General features: G+C 38.9%; 1 protein-coding gene across 1 annotated transcript; it reads right to left on the bottom strand.

Moving 5' to 3' along the window:
* Window positions 1-9346: 9346 nt before the first annotated feature.
* LOC114356820 (spliceosome-associated protein CWC27 homolog) lies at window positions 9347-17588 on the bottom strand. The gene is made up of 9 exons (XM_028310182.1): window positions 17434-17588; window positions 16763-16871; window positions 16158-16258; window positions 15478-15628; window positions 14445-14634; window positions 13295-13425; window positions 12502-12751; window positions 11325-11522; window positions 9347-10264 (listed from the first exon to the last, which is right to left on the bottom strand). The coding sequence occupies exons 1-9, from the start codon at window positions 17473-17475 to the stop codon at window positions 9385-9387; spliced, it is 2052 nt and encodes a 683-aa protein (XP_028165983.1). The 5' UTR covers window positions 17476-17588; the 3' UTR covers window positions 9347-9384.
* Between the last annotated feature and the right edge of the window lie 565 nt (window positions 17589-18153).

Below are 18153 nucleotides of genomic sequence, written 5' to 3'. Positions count from 1 at the left end.
TTTAGCTAACAATCTAACTAGCATGGCACTTTCATTTTAATTTCTAACAAAACTCACTGGAAGAAACCATTTTTGTAACATAAATCCTTTTTACTAAATTATGACCAAAAAGTTTAGTGCAATGAGTTTTTGAAAAGACCAAAGAGGTTTCAACGCTCGCGCGTTTAAAAATAAAAGAACTGTCAGATTGACAGCGCGGTTCCCGCCAAAAGTCCCACGCGGACAATGCAAACTTTTCTTTAAATTCGCAAATGGCGTCTTCGCAGTATGCTATTTGCTGTTAATATGGCGCAAATCTTTGCTGGGTGGGTCTCGTGGATACGGTTCGATGGACAGACGTTCCTTTGAGTCGCATGTGAACTTAAGTTGGTAAATCGTTGTTACTTTGTTTTGGCATGTTACAAAAGATAGCGACGAGTTAACGGATCGAATAACGCTGTAATTTGCCCGATTATGTAGTTAGTTTTAGCCGACTGCTGGAGAGATGGTCATGTTTTTAAGAGTACCTATGCATTTACGGACTAGATAGGTTTTATGTTATACCTAACTACAGGGAGTCTCTATAAACTAATATAACTCTTGGAAAGAAACTGCATCACTTCTGATGGACAGTGATGATCAGGCCAATGGTGGAAGCGAGCTTTGTCCAGAATTCTAAACCACAGAGGAACTGGCTATCTTACCTCCAACTGTCGAAACTTGAATAACAACAATGCTTGGCGACAGACTTAGGTAAGATGGTGGTAGTTAGCCAAACCGAGCAGAAATTTCTCCTCACTGAGAATGGAACCCAGGACCTCTGGGTCTGAAGGAAGTTACGATAAATAAATACGACACCCTCACTTCCACACTTTTTTGGAAACTAGATAGGTCTTTGACCGCAATCGTACCTGAAGTTAAGTGAGATGCAGTTTAGGATGGTGCAGATATTTCTGCCCTGTAAGTGCCTATTCACTCTCGCCTTGAAAAAGCCTGGAATATAGCGTTCGGGAAAGACAGTCTCTCTTGACTCATCATCATCTTTTCAGCCACAGGACGTCCACTGCTGAGCATAGGCCTCCCCCAATGATTTCCACATCGCACGGTTGGTAGCAGCCTGCATCCAGCGCCTTCCCTTTTATCAGGTCGTCGGACCTTGTTGGTGGCTCTTGGCTGTTTTTTATAATTTCCAAAAAAGGTTGGCAATAGATTTTCTTGCCATAATCGATATTGTTCACATTCATGACGTCATTCTGTGTGAATAAGAAGTATGTGAACTGAATCGGAACATTATTTTTTGTTTCCGCAACGATTGTTTTCGCGGTAGGCCGGTGATTATAAGGTTGCTCGCTATGATTTCACGATGACCACTGTGGTTTTGGGCTTGGGAATCTTTTTATCGTGTAGGATACAGATTTAAGTATGCAATAATTGTCTAAATCTTCATCTTCATCCTTAGTTTCCGTTTTGCGCATTGTAGATCGTCTAGCGGAGTGAAAATGAAACTGAAACTATGCAACATGCATTTAATACGGAATATTATAATGTGGAAAATATTTTTTTTTCTTCAGATGGAAAATCACGTAATGATGAAGGAAAATGTAATAATTAAGAAAGTGCCTTACCTATACCTAAAAATATCAGCTTTTCGTCTTTTTAGGTAGGCACCTATTCGGAGCTTTAAGTACAATATGTGTGTTGGAATAAAAGTAACTTTTTTTTTACTTAGGTAAATAATTATTAGTTCCACGCAAAAAAATAAAACCATGAAGAACCAAAATCCGTTGGCAGAAGCTAGGCAATATTTCCCTAACTCTACACTCGCAGTGGTCCTGTCAAAACGTTCATAAGATAGTTAGCATTATAATTCAAGATCTTGCCAGTTTGTAGACCCCAGCACCTCGTGGTTTTTTATTGGAAACCAAAGATATAGATCTTGTGATTATACGTTACATTGGGGTTTAGTTTTTTGCCGAAAATTAGGAAGGCTTAACAGAAAATAAAGCCAATTTTTCTTTGTTCGGTTTAGTTGGAATTTTAGCCCACAGAATTAAAATGTATTATTTTATTTTGTAGATTAACTACGTAAGGGAACCAGCTCGATGGACCGATGATATCAAAGCGGGAAAGAAGTGTACAGAGATATCTTTTTTTTGCAGGATTCCGTTTAGGTAGGTTTGAACGACAACCTGTTTGCAGTGTAACGCAAAAAACACGATACGTTCTCAGACACGCACTTGTTCACACGACAGTCCAGGTTTACGGGATATTACTTTACCGGATCCCGCAAAACTGGATGGACGTAGGAAAAGACCCTAAGAAGAAGAAATTAAAAACGAGGACAGAAATCTTAAAAGCAAAACCAATTAATTTTCAAAGATAAGACTGATTAGTCATGAAAACTATAAAGAAAACTTTGTTGCTTTGAAATACATAAATGTAATGAGTTGGTTAATATGTAACCCGTTTGACTTATCTGTGTATTTAGCGAATAAGGTGGACCGACGACCTGATAAAGGTAGCGGGAAGGGGCTAGATGCAGGCCGCTACCAACCGGGCGACGTGGAATTCATTATTAAGGGAGGCCTATGTTCAGTGGACGTCCTGTGGCTGAAATGATGATGATGATGAAACTTGACTCTCTTGGTAATCGAATTTAGAACCTTCGTCATCGTTCCTCTCCCAATCTCTACGAAGATCAAACTTACTAAACCGCGGGAAAAATCCCATAAAAAATGAAAATAATTTTCCAAATTATAATGGTGGCATCTTTATTAATTGCATGTCACAATTAGACAATTACTTTAGCTATTTACTTTCGACACAGACTAACAATTAAGTCTAGATTGTAACAAAACCCAAAATTCCAGTTATCTCTCACGATTTTGAAAACTGTTGCTGGTTAGGGTTAACGAACGATGGACAAAGAATTAGCTGCGTTGGAAATAAGGAGATAAGTACCTACACATATCAGTTTTAAAAACTTGAAGAAATCTTTGCCTCAGAATATGGGAATATAATCTACTAGCTTTCCGCCCGCGGCTTCGCCCGCGTGGAATTTTGTTTTTCACAGAAAAACTTTATCACGCGCGTTCCTGTTTCAAAAACCGGGATAAAAACTATCCTATGTCCTTTCCCGGGACTCAAACTATCTCTATGCCAAATGTCATCAAAATCGGTTCAGTGGTTTTGGCGTGAAAGAGAGACAGACGGACAGATAGAGTTACTTTCGCATTTATAATATTATAGTATAGATATAGATGACTTTTGCACTTTGACTAGACGCAACAAGCGAAAGGCGACATGCATCATCTCTAAAACAATAACCAAGGATATTTTTTTAACAGGAAAAAATGCATATAATTTCATACTTACCCTGCGGGATAGGTTAGGTTATGTGGGGCTTACCAAGTCAGAACGAGGTGTAACCACTTAAAAGACCGATGCTCCGTTTCTCGCCATAAGTTGGAGGGAACTGTGAGATTCCCTACCTACAACAGCCTTAAGTAGCCTAAGATTCTGATTTCTGGAGATTCCCTTCTACGCCAAGGGATATCAAGGTATCAAAAATATACCAAAGTTTTTTTTGCCACAACTGGGAAAGGAAGAGGATGGTGGAAAGTGATGATCAAGCCGAAGGTGATTCACGAGGATATCTCAACCACAGAGGAACTGGATAACTTACCTCCAATTGCAACAAGCAGCGCAAGAATCTCAGTCCTACTGCTATAATCTCAAGAATCTCTTCTGCAATCAAGAATTCAAGATTTGTCTTCAATGGTCATGAGTTTATAATTTTGAAGCCACGGTAACCGAACGGTGCAGGGGTTATACTAGCCGACTCGTGATCCAGGGAACGCGGGTTCGGTCCCCGCCGCCGCTCGACTATTGTGGTGAGCTCACTCGTGGCACAAGCATATTTACTTAGCTTAGTAACGGGAGTATTAGTAATTTGTGAAATAACATACTAATAATGTTTAAAAAAAAATCCAATAACTCCATAGCTGTTACTATTAGTTTCAGGAAGCCAACTACCGTCATGTCCTCCCAATTCTTTCCCCAAAGCAAAACAAAGAGAATCGCAATGAATGAGATAATTACCCGCGTTATCGCACCATCAGCAGACGGACACGCCGCGAAATTTATTATTAATTTAATAATGTGTGCAAATTTGGTGTAGTGATGGGCAGAATACGTATCGATAAACGAGGAAACCCGACGGATTAGCAAGCTGAAGTGGCAATGGGCAGGGCACATAGTACGCAGAACTGACGGCCGATGGGGCAGCAAGGTTCTGGAATGGAGGCCGCGTACCGGAAGGCGCAGCTTGAGACGTCCACCTACAAGGTGGACCGACGACATCGAAAAGGTAGCAGGGAAGCGCTGGACGCAGGTCGCTACCAATCGATCAACGTGGAAAGCATGAGGGGAGGCCTATGTTCAGCAGTGGACGTCCTATGGCTGACATGATGATGATGTTGAAACGAGGAAAAACAAAAGAAAATTGTTGTGTTATGGACGTGTGTTTCATGCTTGTTTTCAGTCGCAATAACTTCCACATCTTAAATCTAGCATAGTAGGTGACTTTGTTGCGCCGTGCCAATAGACTTTGTTTATTTTAAACTTTATTAGGTACACACAACATTTCAATGTGCAAAAAGGGAAGCTAATACCATAGGTAATAATATTATGGCATTCTCTTCTACCTACTTACTTTAGCAATCTTGATAGCAAAAATGGCCGACTCTTTCAACACCGAATACTCTGTGCAGCTTAGAATGGAAGTCGGGAGAGTATGACACAAAAAAATTCAATGGGCCGAAGAGAACCATAAGATCTAGTTCATCTAAAGTTTTTCCCCATTGGGAATCGAACCTGAGACCTCATGAGTCCGAGACAAGACCAAAAAAGTGATTATAAAATTCTGGACATAGCCATGATAGCTGTGGTTCGGTGATTCTGTCTTAGATTTATCGATAGTACTTAGTACCACATCACTATCAATCCAAAGGCTACAGAAGCAGACAATCTGACCCATGAAATTTGACCGGCAGAGATGAAAGATAAAACAACAAACTACAAGAAGGTGTTGTACACTTGAGAGGTCACTGACCAGTCATTTGAGCGCCTACCATGAAAACTACCGGGTCCATGATTGTTTATTCCATTGTAAGAATAAATTGGTTTTAGACTCCATTAACCAATTTCTTAATAACCAAAAATAACAGAAAATATGAGGACATCCGTAAACGAACTAAAGTCGCTGACATAGCCCGACGGATTAGCAAGCTGAAGTGGCAATGGGCAGGGCACATAGTACGCAGAACTGACGGCCGATGGGGCAGCAAGGTTCTGGAGCGGAGGCCACGAAGCGGAAAACGCAGCGTGTGACACGACCTCATAAAGGTAGCAAGCGACCTCAATAAGGATGGGTAGCTTGGGGTCATTGGACAAAATTCTACGTGCTCACGGACCAGGCTTTAGACAAGTCGAACGTCAAATCATGAGATACCATGGTACGTATAAAACAGTTAGTTTAAAACATAATGAGAGTTTTATTAGAGTAATTAGAGATGGTAATTACGTAACATTATTATTATGGCGGATAATTGCTGCATTTGGGCGAAGTTGAGGAAAAACAGTGCTAAAACACTGATATTCTCGTTAGATAAGTTATTTGATTTTGAGCATCTTCAAACCATTCCATTTACCTCTGGTAATGCCTTTTTTTATACACAACGAGGATTGTTGACAATCACACAATGAAGCCTTTTACTATCTTAGGAAGGAATGACATTCCCTTCGGACGCGGTATGGGAATCGCGACTACTTACTGTCACTGACATTTGACATTTTTAAGATCACTTTCATATTAAGGTTCGGCCAAACCAACGCGATCACACGCGATCAGCCGGCGTGCAGCGATGGCGATCAATGTATTTAATTAAGTCTGGTCGCCTACCATCCCTATAATTGATAACATTCCACCAGCTCGCACTAAGCGTTTCGATGACTCTTTTATAATGCGAACAGCTAGGGACTGGAATTCGCTGCCTGCTGCTGTCTTTCCCGAAGACTATAATCCGGGTCTTTTCAAGGCGAGAGTGAATAGGCACTTACAGGGCAGATAATGTATCATCCTAGACTGGATTGTGGTCAAATACCTGCCTTGTTATCAGCGTTGCCAGTTTTTTTTTCGCCAAGTCGGGACTTTGGTACTTTTTGAGTGAAAATAGCGGGATTCTTCCGTCTGAAGCGGGACATAGTAAAAAAACGTATAAAATCAAAGGTTTTCAAATATTTATCATTTTATTGGACTTAAAATTGCGTTTACGTGACAATAGATAGCAAAAGTAGCCATAGAAAATGTATTTTAACAAAAAAATATATTGTAAATCAGATTTACTCTATCGTTAAATTCGTCTTTTGAATAAAAAAGAAAAAAAAAACAAAAATCGAAATTAAAAAAAAATGTTTTATTCTTTAGAATAATAAGTATGGCGTTTCAAACAACAGTCTAGTGTAGTGAGTGTCTCTCTCCCAAAAGCGGGACCGAGCCTGTCCCGCGCGGGACATTAAAATTTGATTTAAAAATCGGGACGTCCCGCCAAAATCGGGACGTCTGGCTACGCTGCTTGTTATGCATAAAAAAAATCGCCGGTGACCGATGCTAAAAGTAGCAATTGTGCTTTCAATAAAACTCTCCTCAACTACAGCATTAGTTATTTATTCTTATTAGTAGGTTTATCGTTCTTCTCCCTCTTCCGCTTGTTGAGAGGATTCCTTGGGTCGTAGATGTCGAACCAGTCGTCGCCTTTGGTGGACGCGTCCTTAGCCAGAACCGCGCCTTTGTCTTCGAACTTTAAGGTGTGGCCAAGCCTGTAGACAAAAAGTAAATTAAAAAAACGGCCAAGTACGCGACAGCCAAGTCGGACTTAGTCATAAGAGCTGTTTGTCCCTAAGGAAGTTGACCTACTTTAACGAGAAGTCAAACTGCAGCTCTCCCATAGATATTATGCGGTCAAGACAAGCTATGACGTTACTTATTACTTGCATATTTAATTCTCTTTAAGGTACTCTCTTTAAGGTTGAGTGTTCTCTTTGCAAGTACCTACATAGTGCTATTAAATTATTGGCTTATCTACTATATAAAAATAAGTCGGGTTTTCCTCCCTGACGCTATAACTCCAGAACGCACGAACCGATTTCCACGGTTTTGCATTCGTTGGAAAGGTCTCGGGCTCCGTGAGGTTTATAGCAAAGAAAATTCGGGAAAAGGGGGTAAAACGGGATCCACGCGTACGAAGTCGCGGGCGGCCGCTAGTAAGGTATGAAATTCTATCTTTTAAAAATGATAACCTCTGGGGCACATTAATTATTGAGTGGGTCAGCAAGCGTAGTGTAGGACGCCATTAGCTAAATAGAATGACGACTTGCGAAAGGTCGCGGGCAAAGGCTGGAAGTGACAAGCTGAAGACAGGGCAAACTGGCCAGTATTGGAGGAAGTCTGTCCTGCAATAGGCCGGGTCTCCACACCCCCTCTGTAGGAGTGTAGGCCAAATCCAATGCCTCTGGTAACTTAGAGGGTCGTGCTCCTTCAATGGAGACTACGGATACGACCTGCAAGCTTTGAGGAGAGCGTATCTTCACCTTAAAGGCCGGCAACGCACCTGTAACGCCCCTGGGTCTGCGGGTGTCTATGGGCGACGGTAATCACTTACCATCAGGTGATCCGTCTGCTCGTTGCCTCCTGTCACATAAAAAAAAACTAAATGACCTGATGATTACTGTGGATACTCACCAGTCATCAGTATTTATGTCCTCGTCATCCTTAGGCTCTTCTTTCTCGCCCTCCGTGGCTGCCTTCTCTTTGATGGCGTGTAATTTGTTCTTGAATTTCGCCAGCAGTTGTAGGGTGAAGTTTTCTCTGTAAAAAATACATATTTGTACAGAATACTGATAGAAATTTTAAATTACACTACTCCAAAAGAGATGTTTTGGATTTAGCTGAGCATGACGTCACACAACGCACTCGTTTTAGCGTGTAATGTGACGTCACTAGATTACAAATATTTGTAACTTAAATTATCTACCTAAATTCGAAAAGAAAATTGCTTTTCTAAAAATTTTGCCATTTTTTAGTAGTGATTTAACCTACAGAAAAAGTGTAAATGATTTGGTTCGATTCCCACCATAGGCAAATATTCGTGTGATCATCATAATTTATACATTCACTAATTTACTAGAGGAAAAAGGAACATACCACACTAAAAGACAAATTAAAAGATAAGCATTTATTTATAAACAAAATAAAATTATTGAGCCCAAATAATTTAAAATATCAAAAATGGCAGTGATCTAAAGTCTGGTCTGTGAGCACGTAGAATTTTGCCCGTCGCACAGTCGCGACAGCAATATAATTACGCGCGAGCGATAAGGATGGGTAGCTTGGGGTCATTGGACAAAATTCTACGTGCTCACAGACCGGGATATAACATTAAATAACAAATCAACAATATAATTAAACAGTCAAGTGCGAGTCAATCTCGCCTACAAAAGATTATACAGGCGACAATACATTTTTGATGTGAAAAACGCCCTTAGAAGATTAATTGGAACTAGACTAGAATGTTTTTCTAGACTTCTTATGATTTAAAGTCAAAGTCAAAAAGCAAACAATACATGCATTAATTTACTTTAAAGTACGCGAAATTAAATAAATAAAACATTTGATTATAGTCTGGTCTGTGAGCACGTAGAATTTTGTCCAATGACCCCAAGCTACCCATCCTTATTGCTCGCGCGTAATTATGTTGCTGTCACGCTCGCACACTCACTGCGGGCGCCCGTCGCACAGTTGCGACAGCAATATAATTACGCGCGAGCGATAAGGATGGACAAAATTCTTCGTGCTCACAGACCGGGCTTTAACTGTAAATAATTGCTAATGGATTTATAGTTGTTGCAATTCTCGAAGGCGAGTGAGCTTTACATGTTTGGTGGCTCGCTACTGTTCGTTTTTCATAAGTTTTGATAGACATTACACTATCGTTATGTGCATGTACACGTACACACACAAGTTAAGCTCACTCGCCTTCGGAATTACAAGAGCTATAACTGCATTAAATAATTATAAATTAACCACAACACTACCTACATTTTGTACTTTTCTTTTATAAGCATACCACAGAACTGAGTTGACTCCTGCGTGTTTTTGTGACGTCAAATGTCAGCAAGACTTCATATTTGTATGCTCTGTCACGTCATAATATTATGTCAAAGTACCCTGCCCGGGCCTATGTACTAAATAAACTATTTCATTTTAAAAATGGTCGCTCCCGTGCCGCTTCCATACCTCAGATACAGACTTGATTTAAGCGCTGGACCTCTAATTTCTAAGACACTTCATATATTTTGCAAGCATTCATCTAAATCATCGCTATCATTTATTACCGCTTCGTCCCACGGCCCATAAATATTGGCTTTATATTTCTGCCATCTCACAAACATAACCGGGCAATACACGTTCACAATGCCCACCAAAATAACGAAATAACACAGTAACGTTACCGATACAGTGTACAGACTCGCCAACGTTATTAATAACGTTATAAAATAAATGAATGTAAACAATCTTGTGTATAGCAGCACTTTGAAAAGCTGCGGGCTTAGAACGAAAAAGATGACAGATACGGTCAGCAAAATGAACGCATCGAACGGTGTTGCCAGTCTAGATACTAGACAAACAGATGCAAAAATGGCCGCGTTTATAGATAAAGATTTAGACACTAATGCTACTTTTACTTCGTAGTCAAAAAATATCAAATGCACCAACATCATTATGACAGCCCAAGCGTATATCGTATCTGTGCTGACAGTATCTGTCAAAGTATGTACTATAGGTGACAGTAAATAACCTAAAACTAAATAAACTAGCACAGTTCTCACATGCCTTAACTGGTCGCTTCCTTCAAAAACGACGTACAATAAATAACAGAATACCGTTACCGTTATTCCGGCGTAAATAACGGTATTGGTATTAACGTAATCGTTGTACATGTACACGAATAGCACAGCGTATAGCACACACAAACACATTCTAAACACAATCCGAAAGGAACCGTAGAACGCTTCACTGAGAGTCACTTTTTGAACGAACAGGTTTTTCCTCAGGTCTTCCAGAAACTTCGAATCGGTGTAGTTGTCGGGATATTCTCGATTTTCGTATAAATTCTTCACCCATGGCTTTCGTTTTGGCGTTTTCGTGAACTTGTACCTTCGCCTTCTGAAAATGTTTTCTTGCATTAGTCCAGTTACAAATCTTCTTTATTCTTATTGCTGTTCTTGAAATGAGTGCTTGTCTGTTATTTTTAGGCGTTTTCAGTCTTGTTGGATAGACTCTTCTGCGTTTCAAAGTCATAACAAACACAACATATTCTTTTCAAGTTCAAAATTCATTTTTAATCACATCTGATGATTTTCATAAACACGTCAAAAAAACTCGAAATACTTTTTTTACGTATAAAATTCGAGAAATCGTCAATCTTAGTGAATTTCATCATAACTAACACAAAGAAAAACTTATATGCGTTTTTTGAAATGTAAGGCTGAGTTGCACCACCTTATCTTAACCGTAACAATAATCAGTGCTTTTTGCATGGAGTTTGACAGATTTTTGACGTTAAAGTAAGAGGGTGCAACTCAACCTAAATGGTTTTTGTGGGTGATTTTTTGTTGTAATTTATCTAAACATAGCGTACCTGTACATAGTAATCTAAATGTGTGTAGATTTTTAATATAAAATGTGTAAGAATAATAACCAGAGGTTGATTGCACATGTCGTGACACTCAAATCTCCTCGTGGATTTAAAGGTCATAGCAGACTTATCAATTCGGAACGGGATCAATAGCGTATCGCCTTTTCAAGCTGTCATCGACTTGTCAACCGCGAGGCGAAGCGTTTACCTTACCGTACACCACATACAAAGAATACTGACCGCCTAAAGTTGATACGAGGCGGAATCGTGTAAAGCAATCGTAATCATTTGACAGTTCGAGAATACGATAAAGTCAGTTAAACAAAGCGATTGACAGAATAATCGTACGTTATGAACTGTCAAATAATAACGATTGCTTTACACAATTCCACCTACGGTCACGATCCCTTTCCAGGTTGATAGGTGTCCTACGTCATTAAAACTAATTTATCAGACAAAAAATACTTGATCATTTATGTAATTTGGTCATTCGAAAGATCAATGAGTTTTTATGATCAATTATTTACAAAAACCTATTTAAATATCTACCAACTAATCCAAATAAAATACTATAAAATAAAAACTTACCTGTCAGCACCCTTTTTAGGAATTTTCTCTTTCATTTTCTTATACTTCTCCTGCTCTTCCACATATTTCTTGTACATCTCGTTGTCTTCTTCTATCTTCTTTTTATCGCTATCTTCCGTCTCGCTCTCTTTCTTGCTGTCCTCTTTCGGCGCGCGCATTTCTTTCTTGAGCTGTTTTATTTCGTTTCTTATTCGATCCCTGGAAATATTGAATAATGTATTAATCTTTTATACTAATCTATACTTAATTTTATAAAGCTGAAGAGTTTGTTTAAATGCGCTAATCTCAGGAACTACTGGTCCGATTTGAAAAAATATTTCTGTGTTTGATAGCTCACTAATCGAGAAAGGCTTTAGGCTAATAACATCACCCTACAGCCAATAGGGACGTTGCAGCAAAGAAAAATGTTGCAAAAACGGGAAATATTATTCAAACTATTTTCACGCGTACGAAGTCGCGGGCACAGCTAGTATTACATAAATACGAAAGTTTGTGAATAGTCCAGTCAATAAAGCATTATAGATGGAAAACCGTGGAACACAATTTTTGACATCGGGACTTTATTTAGACTAGTTAGGAGGTGAACATAGCCCCCGCCCTTAGCCCTTAAGCCGGCGGGGAGAGGGGGGATTAGGGGGGAGAAATTGTGTTCCAGGGATTTCTCTCTACACCGTCGTTAAAGCATTAATTGACTGGACTAGAAGACGAATGGATGTTTGTTACTCTTTCATGCTTAAACTACTGAATCGATTTAGATAAAATTTGATAGTTTGAGACCCAGGGAAAAACATAATATGACTGTTTTTATCCCAGTTTTTGGAAGAAGGAAACTTAATATGATCAATTACAAGTCTAGTCTATAACTGAGATAATAATATGGTAACGGAGTCAGTGTCTACATTATGGGAGCGACACGGGAGGGTGTTTTGTGACATCAAACGTCAGTGTAACCTTAAATGTGCTTGTATGCTGTTTCTTCATATGTCACCCCTCATGTACGGCTTTCATACCTCAGGCACTGACTCCTGACCTGTAATTAAAAATGTAGTACTCATAAAGGTAACAGGAAGGCGCTGGATGCAGGCCGCTACCAACCGGTCGATGTGAAAATCATTGGGGGAGGCCTATGTTCAGCAGTGGACGTCCTGTGGCTGAAATTATAATGATAATTATTTACCTTTCTTTCTGTCTTTCCATGTCTCTTTCTTTCCCCAAATAATATTCTCCGTCTCCCTCGCTCTCTGAGTCTTCTTTTGTCTCTTCTTTCCTCTTTTTATTGCTCTCCTTGTCTGGCGTTCTATCTCTCTTCTTAGCGTTCAATTTGTCTCGTATACTTGATACGGCTGCTGCTGTTTTCTCTTTCTTCTCGATATCTTCTGCGCTCGTGCTTTGTTGGTCCACTTGCTCTTCTAATTCTAATTCTAGCTCTGAAAAAGAAAAAAGATTTACTACATTATAACAGCTTCATAAATTCTTATTTTTTACAAACAATCAGTATAAAAACTAAAAGTTGTAATAAGTAAGTACTCGCTATAAGTTTCGCATCCGGCTTGAAGGACCCAATAGGTAACTGCACTGATTATAGAACTGATATCTTGAAGTGACCTTTCTAATAAAAAGTTATACTATAAGTGAAAGATCTTATTAACAACATTAGGTGTAATTGCGGTCAAATACCTGCCTTGTTCTGCATAAAAAAACTGTTTGACAACAAGAAACAAAGGACAGAAACACACAGCAGTGGTGATAGGTGCAGTGGTGAAATGAATGCCCTGATGATAATAATAGCCCGAAGGTTTACTGGCAGATAACGCCTTATATAACATAGAGTTCGCGATATGGTAAATGATGACATTCAAGAATAAATAAGTAAATAATTATAACTAGCTAGCCAGGTGGATTCAGAATAATCCTTACCAGCATCCAAATTTAGCAGAAAATGGGGTATAAAACAGCTGGATTTGTCTCACCGGCAGCAGTCTTCTTGCTAAGTTTCGGGTCGTCTAGCAAGTCGTGTGTCGACTTCGGCTTCCCTCGGTATTCGACCGCTTCGCCTTCATCCTCCTCGGCTTCCTCGCCGAAGGACAGCAGCCCGAAGTTCCTGTGGGATTGTGGGCTCTATTAGTTAGAGATTAAGGTCGATATCTTATGATATACACCACTAAATTTTAATCACCGAAAAAAAAAATTCTGGGTAATGAGTTATTGATACTGATCCCATTTATGCAAAAAAGAGTAAAATAAAGCGACTCAAAATATCCTCCTAAAATTGGTAATTTATTGACACACGCGTCGCGAGCACTATTTACGTACGCTAATGTAACACTTATTAGAATTCAAAATGGTCTAAGTTGGCTAAGTATGTAATAATAACACTGGAAGCGTGGTCGAGGCGTAAGCGAGACAGACAGATCGAGGCAATATGCGAGCGCGTACGACTACTCTAGCGAGCAGCGGAGTGACCCAGCTGTGACGCGTGAAATACGGATTAACGAAAATTTAATTAAAAAAAATAACTTCATGAAAACCATTTCTTTTTCTTTTGCTTTCAATATTCCACACGTTTTTACATAACCTGTTTAATTTTTTTCGGTGATAAAAATTTAGTGGTGTATAATAGCCAGGTTTCTGTGGGAGATGTAATAATGAACTCTATTATTTGTAAGTTGTAACTTAACAACGAGTATTAGACGCGATTCGCGATTAGGTAATAATAAATAAATATTACCTATTTTTGCCTGACGTTTCGATCGGATTGCACCGGCCGTGCACAAGCTGACTTGACCGTCGAGTAAGAATTCCGTATATTTATTGTTTTTTCGCAAAGTACAGCCGTATGTGACGGTACGGTGTCGCTTCCACTTTCGGCCAAATCATCACTTTCCATCAGTGATATGTAGGCCACGATAACTTCCACGTTTTGGTAAAGAAAAAATTACTACATATTTTAAGTTTTCATTCCAGTTTTTGAAAGGGGAAAGCAATTAAGTAAGTGAATAAATAAATAAATAAATTCTTTATTGAATAACTTATTGACAGTTTTTAACAATAGGCTAATATTAAATTAAATAAAATGACCGATATTCGCGCAGGGAAAAGTAAAAAAAAATCAGTACTCACTTAACCCCTTGCCGTTCCTTCTTCTTTTTCTTAGGGGCCTCGTCAACCCGTTTCTCGGTCACCCGCGGCTCTATATCCGTGAACGGGTTAATAACCACCGTAGTGCTGAGTATCTTCTGAGGGTGTTCGGGCCTGTCGTCGTGGTCTATCAGACCCTCGCTTAGTTTGAGCATGTTGTAGATTGTTTCACCTGTGATGTGAATGGGATGAAGTATGAGTGGTTAACGGTTTTAAGTTAGATTTTATTAATCTAATGATACATAAAATATAAAACTCAAAGGTGACTGACTGCCTGACTGACACAGTGATCTATCAACGCACAGCCCAAACCACTGAACGGATAGGGCTGAAATTTGGCATGCAGGTAGATGTTATGACGTAGGCATCCGCTAAGAAAGGATTTTACGAAACTCCACCCCTAAGGAGGAAAAACGGGATCCACGCGTACAAAGACGCGGGCACCCGCTAGTGATACATAATCACAAACAAAATGTGAGATTAAAAGACACACTTATCAACCCGGAAAGGGATCGTAACCGTATCAACTCGAGGCGGTCAATATTCTTTGTATGAAACTCCATACTGCAACGCACACTTATCCGCACCGTAACGTAAATGCTTCGCCTCGCGGTTGACAGCGCGCGAAGGGCGATAGTTGATAAGTCTGCTATGACCTTTATGCAACCATAAGCTAAAGCCCGGTCTGTGAGCACGTAGAATTTTGTCCAATGACCCCTAGCTACCAATCCTTATCGCTCGCGCGTAATTATATTGCTGTCGCGACTGTGCGACGGGCGCCCGCAGTGAGTGTGCGAGCGCGACAGCAACATAATTACGCGCGAGCGATAAGGATGGGTAGCTTGGGGTCATTGGACAAAATTCTACGTGCTCGCAGACCAGACTATAGTACAAGTCTTAAATTATCGCATTTAATACAAATTAAAATGCATTTTTAAAGCATTTTTTGTGTAACAGAATTGTGATTAGTGATTATGTACTTCTAATTAATCACTATAACTTTACTTCTACTTACCGGTGACCTTCCCAAATATAGTATGCTTGTTCTGCAGCTCTGGAGTGGCAGCCAGCGTGAAGAAGAACTGCGAGCCGTTGTCGTCCTTCCCAGCGTTGGCCATGGCCACCAACCCTCGCCGGTTGAAACGGAGACGCGAGTGGAACTCATCCTGGTAGATTAATATCATAGTAATCAATCATTAATCATCTAGTCATTTACACCCGGATTCATAAACATTACTGTGAGATCTCTCAGTGAAGGGGTCGGACTGGCCGACTCGCGATCCGGGGAACGCGGGTTCGGTCCCCGCCGCCGCTCGACTATTGAGGTGAGCTCACTCGTGATACAAGCATATTTAGCTTAGCACAAGGGGCTAACGGGAGTATTAGTAATTTGTGTAATAAAAAAATAGTAATTATCTTTAAAAAAAAATAGCCTCAATGGTGCATGTTTGAAACACATAGGTTTAACTTCTTTAAATATTGAACATATTATGCCAGCTTTGCCCTTTAACTACATATTATATTTCTCCAATCATCATCTTATCTACTCTTTTTTTTTAAATAGCCTCAATGATACATGTTTGAAACACATAGGTTTAACTTCTTTAAATATTGAACATATGCCAGCTTTGCCCTTTAACTACATATTATATTTCTCCAATCATCATCTTGTCTACTAAGTTTTATTACACTTACTTTAAAAGGAGCACCGTAGATGGATTCTCCACCAGTACCATCTCCATTCGGATCACCACCTTGCACGATAAACCCTGGCACTACTCTGTGAAATATTGTTCCTGTGAAACAAAAAGATTTTTTAAATGACTTTAAAACAAAAAATAATTATGGTAGCACTAAGCACGCACATTATTATTGCAAAAGACATTTAGTTAATTGTGTACTTATTGATAGAATTATCTTGTGGCGAAGTTTTGGGCTGATACTGTGTAGGTTTGTTGTCGACACGAAAAGAAGAATAGAATTATGCTGTGCTCTACTAATGCATGTGCTATTCAATTATTATTTAACAAGTAAACAGGCTATTTGGCTAACTTTTTAAGGTATATTTTAATCAAATGTCATACAAAGTAAGTTGAATGAGTTATGAGATTATTTATAATTTATCTTTCTAACCTGAGGTGGAATTGTGTAAAGCAATCATTATCATTTGACAGTTCATAACGTACGATTATTCTGTCAAACTGTCAAATGATTACGATTGCTTTACACAATTCCACCTCCGAGCTATAAGTTAAGTCATTGATAAAAGGCAGTAAAGTAAGGAAAGAAGTACAAGTTACCATTATAATATCCTTCCATACACAGCTGGATAAAGTTCCTGCATGCTTTGGGAGCTTCTTTTGTCCATAATTCAACGTCAATTTCTCCAGCGGTTGTTTTGAGGAGAACCTTAAAGAATAAAGTTACATTATTAATGTATAATAGTCTCAAAATGCAATCACAGCAGTGTGTATAAAATCATCATCATCATTTTCAGCCATAGGACGTCCACTGTGAAAAAAAGGCTCCCCCAATGATTTCCACAATGGCCGGTTGGTGGCGGCCTGCATCCAGCGCCTTCCTGCTACCTTTTCATACAGGTAGTGACTTCATAGTCATCGGTCCACCTTTTATATAAAATACTTGGGTTTTATCTCTTCATGCAAGATGAGTCACTTATAAAATAATGATTAACCAATTTTTGCTATTTTAATTATTTGTATTAAATGTACCAACACGTATGTACAAACGTACATAAACCTAGAACGAATAATGTAAGTACTTTAATTATTTCTTATCAAGAATGGTATCTATGAAAGTAAGAAAATTTCAAGTCACTCGTTGTTTTATACAGCTGAATCTAGTCTTAGTGTAAAAAATACATTGTAACTGATGACTTTCACAAAAATTTAATGGATATTTAGAAGGAAAAATACCAAAAATTTCACAAAACGATTTCACTGAATTTTACCTTGCCTAGAGCCGGCGGTTCTTGAATGTATATGTTACTCATGATGTACAATTATTAATTATCTAAATATTAATAATCTTATAACAAAATTCATTCGTATTTCATCGTAAAACAATTATTTAAATTATTTTTGTACACCACACACAACAACAAAATTCAGCAACACAAACTGTCAATGTCAGTGTCACAGTGACACTGTTACTGGATAAAAAACGAACGAATAGGCAATGAAATGTAAAACTATACAGCTTCCACGAAATTATAGTTCAGTTGTTGTAAAAATACAACTTTTTACAACAACTAAACTAAAATCTAAAATCTATATTTATGATTATAAACTAAGCAGAAATGTATTTTGATGATTTAAGAAGTATCTAGTTGCAGGCAGTGCAGGACCGATCGTTAAAAAAATTGGGAGGCTTTTGTCCAGCAGTGGACGTTAATTGGCTGAAACAAACAAGGTGTGCCTCATTGAGATTGAGTTGGATATGATAGGAGATACCTAAACTTCGGGTCAATAAATCTAATGATACTTACAATATCGGCTGATCTTGACAGACATTGAAACTAAAGCACCTCAAAATATCTATTACTTACTCATAACTACTAAATACCTACCGAGAATAAGTAGATCTGTAACAGAATTGATCTTAGCAATGCAGATTCCCTAGCAATACCAGCACGTATATGCAAAGAATTTAATATACTCCCTCATGGAGA

The sequence above is a fragment of the Ostrinia furnacalis genome, unplaced genomic scaffold (genome assembly GCF_004193835.3).
Source record: "Ostrinia furnacalis isolate ACB-3 unplaced genomic scaffold, ASM419383v2 OfSCF2964, whole genome shotgun sequence".
NCBI lineage: Eukaryota > Metazoa > Arthropoda > Insecta > Lepidoptera > Crambidae > Ostrinia > Ostrinia furnacalis.
This window is presented reverse-complemented; position numbering and strand designations above follow the sequence as displayed.